At 41.0% G+C, this 11,271-nt stretch overlaps 1 protein-coding gene and 1 long non-coding RNA gene across 2 annotated transcripts; one reads left to right on the forward strand and one right to left on the reverse strand.

The window, feature by feature from the left end:
* The first annotated feature begins 192 nt into the window (after window positions 1-192).
* On the forward strand, window positions 193-1,414 carry LOC145705499 (uncharacterized). Its single transcript, XR_014134598.1, has 2 exons — window positions 193-299; window positions 825-1,414. It is a non-coding gene; the product is annotated as an uncharacterized LOC145705499 (long non-coding RNA).
* A 463-nt stretch (window positions 1,415-1,877) lies between these two features.
* Window positions 1,878-4,433, reverse strand: LOC145698666 (uncharacterized). Its single transcript, XM_081775885.1, has 3 exons — window positions 4,318-4,433; window positions 2,640-2,846; window positions 1,878-2,193 (listed from the first exon to the last, which is right to left on the reverse strand). The coding sequence occupies exons 2-3, from the start codon at window positions 2,839-2,841 to the stop codon at window positions 1,937-1,939; spliced, it is 459 nt and encodes a 152-aa protein (XP_081632011.1). The 5' UTR covers window positions 2,842-2,846; window positions 4,318-4,433; the 3' UTR covers window positions 1,878-1,936.
* Between the last annotated feature and the right edge of the window lie 6,838 nt (window positions 4,434-11,271).

The raw sequence follows: 11,271 nt of genomic DNA on the forward strand, positions 1-11,271 counted from the left end.
AAATCATTCATAAAAATAAAAATTTTCAAATGCGATAATCATATTTGAAATATGGAATTTAAATTTAATTAATCATTGCTAAAATAGTATTTCTATGACTAAAAATGTGAAAAAAAGGGCAAAAAAGGGAAAATCAATCACTCAATTACTATAAAAGCCACGCATTTGGCATATCATTTCTCGCATTCTAAAAAAAAATTAAAAGAAAAAATTACCCCGAGAGAAAAACATGGTCTATAATTTCTAAAATATGCGATTTCGGACTCGTCTAAGAAACATATTATCCTGCATTATATTTTGTAAGTAGTACTCGCTGATTCTATAATGATGGCTTTTTGAAGGACAAAAAGCGGATTCGGATACTTACAACTTATCCTTTTTTGTAATTTACCTTCGGAAGAAAATTAAATTGGCTTCCCTCCCATTGCTATTTTACGATCAGTAAAAGAAAATGCCATAATCAAATGTAATTTTCCCTTTCCCTTGAATTATGAATCGACTCAATGCTGTATAAAATGGCGATAGGTGCTCTAATGATCTCAAAACATGTTGAAACCAACTTGTGCGAGTTCGGACTACCCGGGTAGCTTATGAGTAAATGAATAAAAGATCATGAGAATCTAACACCAAATCCTCCTATTTTATGACGAGAATCTTCGCGATAACGCTTTTGTTTTCACGGAAACTCGTGGACCCTGAGTCATCTCCAAAACAAACGTAATTACGTTTTCCCTTTCACGCTTATAAAGAAACCGAAAAATGAATTCCTTAGACCTAATCATAGCTCAAGACAAAAAGGAGCAAAACTTGAAAACCATTTTCAGAAGAAAATGACGAGCCCAAAAGAGAGACTTGAATTCGCCGACACACTTCGCCAAAATGTCGACCATTGCAACTACGCGAGTCGGACTGCAGCTCCGGCTAAAGAGCGGCCTAGGATCAACGATCCTCTTATAACCGTTCGACCACAACCGACAAGAAAGGACTTCCAATATTTCATGGGGGTTATGTTGAAACGATCGAGTGCCAAGCCGCCAACTTAAAAATCATCGGCAACCTGCTCAAACAGGAGAATTACTACTCAGAACACGACCAGCGGCGACAGGAACAAGTGAACATCGTGCAGAACATGTTCGATGGCTTTCGCTACAGCGGACCGCTTCAGAAAAATATTACAAGCCTGCGAATTCCACTCAACGACAATGTTCATGAACTTCAAAGCTGATGTCGGGCCGATGTTAACTTCTTCAAGGAAGGAAAATAATCGAGCTTGAACATTTTCATTCCAACCATTATATATTTTTTAATCTGTGCGATTCTGTATCCTTTTTCTGCTGCCTATTTTACGTGTTATTACTTGCTTCTATTTTTTTATTTTCAACGGAAATTCGATGTCAATAAATTCAAAATCATCCTTGCTGTCTTCAAATTGCTCATTCAATCGACTAAAGCTTTAATATATAAATTCTTATACAATTCGGACGGAAATTGATGTCTGGTTCCAGATCTAACCTTTAGAATCAGGAAGGAAAGGTAGAAACTAGCTGAGCCACGCCCAACGGAAGTGCCTCTCAGAGAGTCTCAGCCTTGATTTTCCGTTCAAACGAGATTCTTCAAAGTAGTAGAGGCTGTACCTTCTGCCAGCTGTGACACTACTCCTTCCACCAAATTTAGATGTTTCAACATAGTGCTCGTTTCGTGTATATTGCGATATTGATAGAAAAATTAGATTTTTCCGGAAAATACTTACTAAATAAGGTAAGAAATAATTTTCACGAACTAATTTATAGAACAAGTTTTCATAAAAATACCTAGACATCTTCATAAAGGTATGAACTATGAAAAAAAAACAAAAAGAACACTTTATTTAGTGAAGATTGAAAGCTGAATTTATTCGCGATATATGTTACAAATGAAAATATAAGCACTCAAGATTCTACAAGTCCGATTTTTTCGACATGGTCAATCTTCTCAGAATTCCGGATCGTCGACGCTTGGGCGAGGGGATCGCCTCTTCCCAGATGACGATGTCGTCGTCGATTTTGACTTCGATCGATCGTCGTTTGGAGGCAGATCGTGTGATGGGTTTTCGGAAGATTGAGCCGAAGAGCGACTTGCGCTTTCGCTTCGGAAGCTTGAATTCGGATGCGGCGGATTGGATGGAGGTAGTGGACGTGTTTAGGATATCGCTTTCTGAAAAGGAGCTTTAGTAAGGGTCTCTCAATAACTGATGAAATTAAGGCTAAAAGTTCATCCCTATAAAAGTTTGTCTTATTCAATTAAGCAGGGAGTTTCCAAAGGATTTATGGCCCCGCAATAAATCTGGTCCTCCTTCCAACTCGCTATAAAACATAAGGGTCTAAAAGTTCGAGCCCCATAAACGACGATAGATGAAAGAAACGGTCAATTTTTATCGTCCCTTGCTTATCTTTCATGGCTCTGCCCATGAGTACCCACGCCGCGATATTTTTAAATACAGTGCTTATGCGCCATTTATGTTGATGGCTATCGGCCACTCCAATTGAAGTAGCTCCCACGTGCTTATCCGGGAGAACCAGCAACATCCTTATCGCCTCTCCCTTGCTTTCCTTTTTTTGCAATTGATGCATATCTCGAAAGAGAAAAAAGGTATTTCTTACCGTTGAGATCGGCCAAGTTGGAGCAGGAAGCGTATCTGGCGCTCTTTGGAGTCAAGAGCGATCGCTTTGATGCGAAACTCCGGCGCTTCGGAGTGACTGTAGTGGTTGGAAGGGAGTCTACAGATTCAAGAGCATCTTCGGGAATGGCACATGTGATGACTTCTTCGCGAATGGGCGAGATGCACGAGATGGAGTCGTTCATATTTGCTGAAAGGCAGACTTAGAATAAGTTACTTATTTTTCCCTTTTTTCGATCATGAGTGCCTTATATTTACTTTTGGTTTATTTACGACTCCGATAGTATTTGCGGATTAGGATTAGCTAATTTGCAGGTCACAAGACGCGCCGGGAGGCATTGTCCTTAATTTTTCCTTTCTCTAAATTAGGCTGACCTAATTAAGGGTATCCTGGTGGAGGGGAAAATCGATTGCCCCATGAATCGCTTATTGCAATTTTCCGTGAGCTGGAATCAATCAGGCTTTATTTTTTGAAAGAATCAGGCTGATTTCCCCGTGTCCAGCGCGTGAAATTTATTTCCCTAATTTCTTGGCATCAAAAAAAAGCTCGAAGTTAGATTCTAGAGCGGCTAATTAGATCAAACACCCGTGGCCCGTCTGTTATGCAAATTTGCTTCAAGGGCTAAATTTTACATAAAAAACCTTTTTAGGCGGCCTTCTTTTGAAGGTGAATATTTGATTTTGGAGAAACCCACAACAAGGAAAAAAAATTGAGAATGAAGTAATAAACAATTCTCAAATGTCAAATCAGTTGTGTACTTCCGGTGGTAAAAATCTAAATCAATTATGACGCGAATTTGTTGGTCTAGCTGTCAAAAAGCAGAAGAGTATTAGATAATTAAGATAATTTGCATTGACGGGGTGATATTTTGGCAAAAAATCATCTTCCTGATAGCAAAAATGGAAAATTTTCGTAACAGGAAAATCGTCATCAAAATTCCCAAAAAAGACAAAATACTCAAAGACAGTCAGAATCTAATAAAAGCAACACCTGACGAGAATAAATTTCGTCTACTTTCGTCAACAAATTAGCTGAAATCAAGGATGAGTATCGACTTTTCCAAAATTGGAAAGATTCGCGCGAAAACAAGCTCCGTCAAATTTACTTCCGCTTTACTGGCTCCGTAATCGGATGCGCATTTTGTAAATCTCGTCGGATTACTTTGTCACGGGCGGCCGGGTCGCGGCTCTTTCGTCCTTGGAGGATCTTCGTCTCAAGTTTGAGGCTCGTGTGAAATTTCGCCCTTATCTCCTTGAAGATTTAGGCCCCATTATCTGGCTCCCGCTACTTGACTTCATGAGCCCTTGATCTTGTGTAATGGCCGGTCATGGGAGAATTGGGGTGTAAAAATGAGGTTCTAGGGCGAGACAAACATTAGGTCGAGAAAAATAGATAATGACCTGATTTTGAAAGCTTCAAAGCTTCAAGATTTAATTCTATGGAAGTGAGCCAAAAAGCGAAACTCAGAATTTAATTGATCGATTAATTATGATTTAACTGGCTTTAAATAGTTAGTAAACGACCGTAAATAGTTCAACAAACGAAATTTTTAACTATTTTTCTACATAATAAATCTTGAAGTGAACATAAAAATTTACTCTTATTTAACTTTCCCAAAATTGATTCTTTCCCTGTTCAATCATTATTTTTTTATTTGTACCTGATGCTGAGGTTCTCTGGTGCTTTCGATAATCTGCAGGTTGTCAACAAGTCAAGTTTTTCGATGTAATTTTTACTCGAAATTTAGCTCTGTAATGAATTCTGCGTTGGCCAGCTCCCCGCCAATCTATGAATTTTGAATGAGGGCGCGGCGGGTGGCGCTCCGGAGTCGCCGCTCCTGAGCTCGGCACGCGCGCGCGAGGTTTGAAAAATAAGGAATTTGCTCAAGGTGAGGCGACCTGCCGGTGCATTAGCATCATGGGTGGTGCCCTGCCAGGCTCAAATAGATTCTTTATCAATCCTCCTTTCATATTGATATGCGAAAACGACGCGTCGCGATGACTTTCACACGGCCGGGTTCTCAGTTGACAAATGACGCCCGTATGCATATTATTAGCGACATGCAAAAACAGACCGAAAACATGCATGAACAAAATGCTCTTGAAATTTTAGAATTGAAAACTGGACGAAAGAAATCAAGGCTTGACGATTTGGGTGGGAGTAATTTACACTCTCGAGCTGCTGTTGACGGATCCTTCAATCTGGACAATAGGCTGAAGTGAAATGGCCCTTTAGGCCTCATTGAGTCCTCATAATGTCAATCGAGTACGTATAGCTCCTGCTTCTCAGCTTGTTACTCGTTTTTGAGATTCAAAAAACGCGCTCTGTACAAATAGAATAGGGCCTTTGTGTGACAAAAAATGCTGATTGTACTTTTCGTAAAATGCAGCTCCAGCAGCATCAACTTCTTGTTAAAACTAAATTGACCTCAAAAATGACCAATTGATCGTTTGAAAGTCCGAAGTTGTTTCTCACGCTACCGGAAGGACTCTTGAGACACTCAGAGGCCGCGTTTGATGCGGTGGCGGAATATGTTGTTTTGGGACTGGCCGCTATTTTTTGATATCGCCCGATAAGCAAGCAGAAAGTTCAGAAGCTCGGGTCAGGCTACACATTCCCAGCCTTTCCGGGATGCCAGGAGCAAAACTTGTTAGTAAGAACTGCCCATATTGAAGCACTGCTCCGGATGTTTCGAGCAAAACGGCTGTCAAGAATATGAATCTACTAATCACTTTTCGAGCACTGGAAAATTTTCATGAAGTGGAGACGTTCAAAACTTCCCCTTTCCCAAATTTTTGAACCTAAAACAACGCTGGTGTCTATCATTTCCTCCTGGATGCACTTCCGGTCCATATCACATTTTACCGTGGGTACTATACATCCTTAGTCCCGTGAAATAGACCGTGAAAAATGCATCGGCTCAGCAGGAGTTTCCATCCTGAAAATGCATATTCTCGATAATCCTCCCCAAAATTGAGGTTCATATTGGAATTCAATTTGGCCCTGTCGCAGCGTGGGACAATGACATGTGACAATTGTTTGGCTAAAAATAGAAATATTCCAGATTATACAGATTATGCAGCTTGTTGGAGCATGACCCCGTTGGTGCTAATTTTAGAACCAAGGTTACGAACTTAGCGAGGGAAGAATCGAGGGGGTCAACGGAGGATCGACGGTAAGAGCCGAGATTAGTGAGGAAACTCGGGGGATGGATCAGAAAATGACGGGCATCCGGATTCACGCGTACGATGCACTCTTTGAAAGACCACAAAGATGCTTTTCTCCTGGCAAATTTAAGTTTTTCTTGTTCGTCCAGTACGAGTTTGAAATTTATAATTTGTTATCAATGATAACTTATCATCCTGACCAACACTGACTTGAGAACTTCCTCAAGAACAGACTGAACTCATCATTTTTCAAATCGGCAAAATCAAATTGATGCAGCATTAATTATCGAACCGATAATAGACGAGATAGGTCCCTTATCGTGCCATCCTTGTAATTCAGGGTCCCCTCCCAGTACTTAGGTTGAAATTAAGGACTCGAGGAACAGCTGTATCTGAATTTTACAAGCTACCGCTCTCACAAATTCGCGAAAAACTTATCCACTGAATGGGTCTTTCAATAAAGTGGATAAGATATCGTCGAAAACGTTATTCGGGATAGCTTCCCTTCATGACTTTGAGAGCAATTTCAAAGCGTATCTGTGCCCTTGTAATCCGTAGTAAAAGGAAATTCTAGAGCTGTTTATAAACTGACCTTGTTCTCGCGGTCGGCGACATGGATCTGGAAGCGATTACAGCCTCTGAAGTCGGGGTACCGTTATCAATGCCGCGCATCAGCTTTCATTGCGAGCGGGCTAATGAGTCCGGAACATTCGGATTACCTTGAATCGGCGCCAAAAAGAGGAACAAAAAGGGGGCCTTTTTGACCTCAGATGAACGACCGATTGGGAAGGCATATAAGTTCATCTGATGAACTTTTTTTCTAGTGCTGTCTGGCAGACAAAATCACAGTTTATGAGACAAACAAAATTAAGGCTTGGATAGAATGTTTTATATACAGAATTAGCTGCCTTCTCGCCAGTGTTTTCTCTATAAGTAAACACTGACCGAAAACTGGTGCTAACAAAATTTCGGCGACTTCAAACGAGTTTGAAAGATGTCAAGCAAAATGGTATACAAACGTTGCGCCTCTTATATCTTCTCGGTCAAGGGTGGAAGTGCGTGTGGGAATGTGGCTGTTATTTTCCCGGGTGTCTTTTTATATTGATATAACCTGGCATTTACGATTTTTGTACCCTATCTCCTCCGCCTTGCTTTCTTACAAAACTGTTTTGGGGACAACTTCCGGCCAAGTGGCTTCCTTAAAACTTGTTTCAAATGCTTCATTTTTCCCGGAAGTGGTTGACCTAAGTATTTTTGAAAAATATTGTTTGCCAAAAATTTTTAAATTGGAAGCGAGGGTATAATTTTGGGCAAGAGGGGAAGGAGGAAATTATAAATAGATATCGAATGCGCTTGGCGACATTTTTGGGGGCAATTTTCAGAGGCAAGAATTCGAGAAAAATTATACAGGCTTCGTTTGGCATGAAAATTTTAGGCACCAAAGCTCGATAAAACACTCGATTACGAGCTGAGCTGAGCACACACTTTCGTTTTTTTGCTCCCCAAATAAAAAGCTGTCACGCGCGCAACCTTACGAGCTACGGAAAATTTAAGGAGCGTAGGGCAAATAGTAAAGGGCTAACGACAGTCGTTTATGGGTTTTCTTCCGCAATATTTACCGGTAGTCAAGATGGGCGTTTATGGATTACTCTGGTGGGAGGAAAACAGGATCAGAGGAGCCGCTTTTTAGAAAAGCGTCGAAGATAGATGATGATGGATAAACAACGAAATTATCGGATTTTCGAAAAAGAATGATTTGCAAAAGGGCAAGTATCTTTGCGTTTTCTTTTAGAAATAATTTTGTTGTCAGTTAAATTCCAAGTCCTCATTTTATGAATAATTTCGACACTCGCAGATTTCCCTGGCGAAGGTCCAAACAAAATTTGTTATCAAAAAAAATTTTTCTGGCTCATTGCTATCGCCCTATTGCTCATTCTAAATTGTATTCTACGACACTTATCAGTACTTCGGCAAACCACTTCGCAATTATCCTTATCAATGTTTTATAGACCTTCGAGCACGGGCGTATTTACAAGGTTGACCTTTTTCGACGCAGATGTTAGTAAATATTGGGTCTTGCTTGGCCATGTCTGACATTTTCGCGATGGGACTCTCCCATGTAACAGAGGCTCATGTCGGATTTTCTGATGAATTGACCCTTTTCCGCGCTTTCGATGAGATAAAGGCCCTGATCAAGTGGCTAGGACTCAAATGGTTCCAGTAAGTTTCGAGCAAGGAGTGAGTTTTTCAGATGCGTAGAAAGAGTGATCCAGTTTCTGCCTCGTAAAGTCACTGATCATTGATCAGTGATCAAAGGTATTGCAAGGGGGTAATGATGCACCCTCCGCGGATTTAATTTCTTTGGCTGACCTTTCAAGTGCTGTCCAAGATGTTAGCTAATTTACGCGAAAATTGGCCCTTGAAGATGAGCCGGAGCGTTTCAGTGAGCGGATTTCGTCTAGGACTTCTTAGTTCTCTAAATCCGCTATTTATTCTTGGCGAGGCTTTATCGGATAATCAAAATAAACTATTCGGCGAGATATGAGGGATTAAGAAATTGGCTAATTATCGCTAACAAAATTATACATCCACAAAAAGATTTTCCCATTGCGGATTCTAGTGTCGATTATGGTCTTATCGTAAACCCGAAGATCTAATCCCACACGAGTTTGTATACTTTAGGCGTGGCTCTCAAGCTGCCCCTACACCCCAGGAGATTCCCCCCAAACACAGCAAGAGCTCAAGAATCGAAATCTTTGTTGATTTTGGCAAGTGCTTCACCGGTTGTAGGAAATCAGCGAGTGTTGCTGTTGTTTGGTATGGATGCACGTGCGTGAATAATTTACACCCAAACACCTTGCTGATTTATAAATATTGAATAATTCGCCGCTTGTGGCGGAAATCCGAATTAATATCGACTTGTGGAAAGCCCGGCGTGAGCTCTTGCGGGATTTTTTCTCCTAGCTCACTCACATTACTTTTCATACTAACTTCCCTTCTTGCTGTGACGATAAGCCTGTGTTTTCCACACAATAAACCATTTCAAATCCTTCCTTCGACAAAAGGAAACGAGCCTGAAAACTTTGGCAACTCTCTATCGCAAAAAGAAGGAACTGATTATCCCCAATCACCTGGCCGCCGCTTTGATCGTTCTTCCCTTCCGACCTTTATGATGCCATAACACCACTAAATACCCCCGCTCCAGTGATTTTTTCAAGCCATTATGCTTATTGTTCCATCCCACCTGCTGATGATAGAATGGCAATACACAGAACTTGTCCAAAATCGAAGATATATTTTCCCACATGCCTAGGTGTAATGGTAGAAAAATGGACCACATGATCGCCTTTTTAAAACTTCAATTATGATGCAGATTTAGAATCGCTAGGTCGTGGCGATCATTTTGATACCAAGATCATCGGAATCGGACTAAATTTTCGACCGAGAATGACCATCTGAAGTCCCAAAATGAGCGCTAGAAATTTTCGAGCGCCCGGAAAGGATGAATACTCCATCCAGTCATTTAACCCATAGTCTCACTTTGTAGAGCAGGTTTTATTCTCCCAGAATCACTTCACAGAAGTTGTGAACAGAGAGTCTAGTACGGACGAGCGCCGAAAGAAGCCGAAAAATGGGGAAAATCAATGCCAAATTTGGTTTCCGAGAACTCGCACTAACGATTTCGCCTTGATTTTGCACGTTTTTGGGGGCATCTTTCGGCGCTGGTCCTTACTAGAATCCCTGTTCACAATTTCTGTGAAGTGATTCTGGGAGAATAAAACCTGCTCTACAAAGTGAGACTATAGCTTAAATGACTGGATGGAGTATTCATCCTTTCCGGGCGCTCGAAAATTTCTAGCGCTCATTTTGGGACTTCAGATGGTCATTCTCGGTCGAAAATCTAGTCCGATTCCGATGATTTTGGTATCAAAATGATCGCCACGACCTAGCGATTCTAAATCTGCATCATAATTGAAGTTTTAAAAAGGCGATCATGTGGTCCATTTTTCTACCATTACACCTACACATGCCGCGACCTAATGAACCTAAATCTGGGCCATGGCGCGAGAAAATTAGGCTAATGAGGAAACTTTTGGATATTCGATGGGAAGGGCTCCGTGGAATGCATCGGGCTGGAATTACACATGTTCTCATGCCGATTTGCCCAATCTACGAGACAAAGAAGATTTCAGTTAAGAAAATCGCCATGCAAATAGCAACACCTTCCTTCAAGTGTCGGTTCTGGCTCCCCTTGAATCCATAATTAGCACCCTGCCCACGTGACCCTTCTCGAGAAAATCTCAAAGGCAGATTTCAACCCTCAGGTGCCCATTTTGCGCCTCCTTGAAAATCTTGAGTCAACAAGATCCCTTCGAAATGCGCCTTTGAAGGGCCTTTACTCTTAGAAAAATAAACCCACTGACCATTGCGAGGCAATTTTCAATTTCGATCAAGAAGAAAGAGAATGAGCCGAACGAGTTGGTAAATTTGAATTGGGACTGTCATTGGGTTGTTAAAATATTTGGCTTTATTGTGGGGCGAAGAATGGGCTTGTTTTATATATTTGTAGGTCAATTGTTGTTGGTGTTTGATTTTTATCTTGCTGAAAATGCTTTTGAATGGCGATGAATTAAAATACTGTAATTCGAGGACGATGTGCATCTTAATCCTATTTTCATTTCCCCAGGCCGACCGGAAATCGCTCCTCTGTTCGCCGATGTTCCGCCTTTCCGGCTCATTATTTCCAATTCCCCATCCCCTCTCCGGTTACTCAGAAGGCGGAAAGTTTCAAACCAACCGACAAGTGAGCAGACAAAGGGTTGACGCTTCCGTACCTTTCAAAAATAACCACCGAACATTCGAATCAATTAAAAAGAGAGGCCTTTGTCCGATTGTCTGGGCAGAACTGATCGCGTTCCGCGAGTTTGAAAATCAATTCGAAGACAATGACACAACATGAGCACGAAAAATGCCAGCTGTCAGATTTGTCATTGTTACTTGAAATCAAAGACGACGCATCCATGTCGAAATTAAAAGTTTCTGTGTATTGAAAACTGCGCCAAATTTTGCGCCCGCTTTTTCAATTTATTTTTATAGGGGCTGTAAATTACGGTTAGTTTCGCTGCAACAGGTGCAGCCTTGCTCGATGGAAAATGCCGTGCGTCAACGATGTGGAAAAATTAATCTAACGAAGATAATCACGTTCCTAGAGCTACTCAAGAGCTCGATCATAAATCCGCTTGGTCTTAATTAATCGCATTTGGGGCTCGCGAGGCAAATATTCTCTCATGCTCCTGGAAGACGAGCTTCGTAAAATATTTGACATACCCTCGGACAAAGAAATAAACACCATGCTATCAGATAGATAGCATATCAATCTTACCAATGTATCAAGGATAGGTAAGGTGTTGGGAGCAATTATTTTTGTATATCTTTATTATCAATCA

Source organism: Oikopleura dioica, chromosome 1, assembly GCF_907165135.1.
Source record: "Oikopleura dioica chromosome 1, OKI2018_I68_1.0, whole genome shotgun sequence".
In the NCBI taxonomy this organism is placed as follows: Eukaryota; Metazoa; Chordata; class Appendicularia; order Copelata; family Oikopleuridae; genus Oikopleura; species Oikopleura dioica.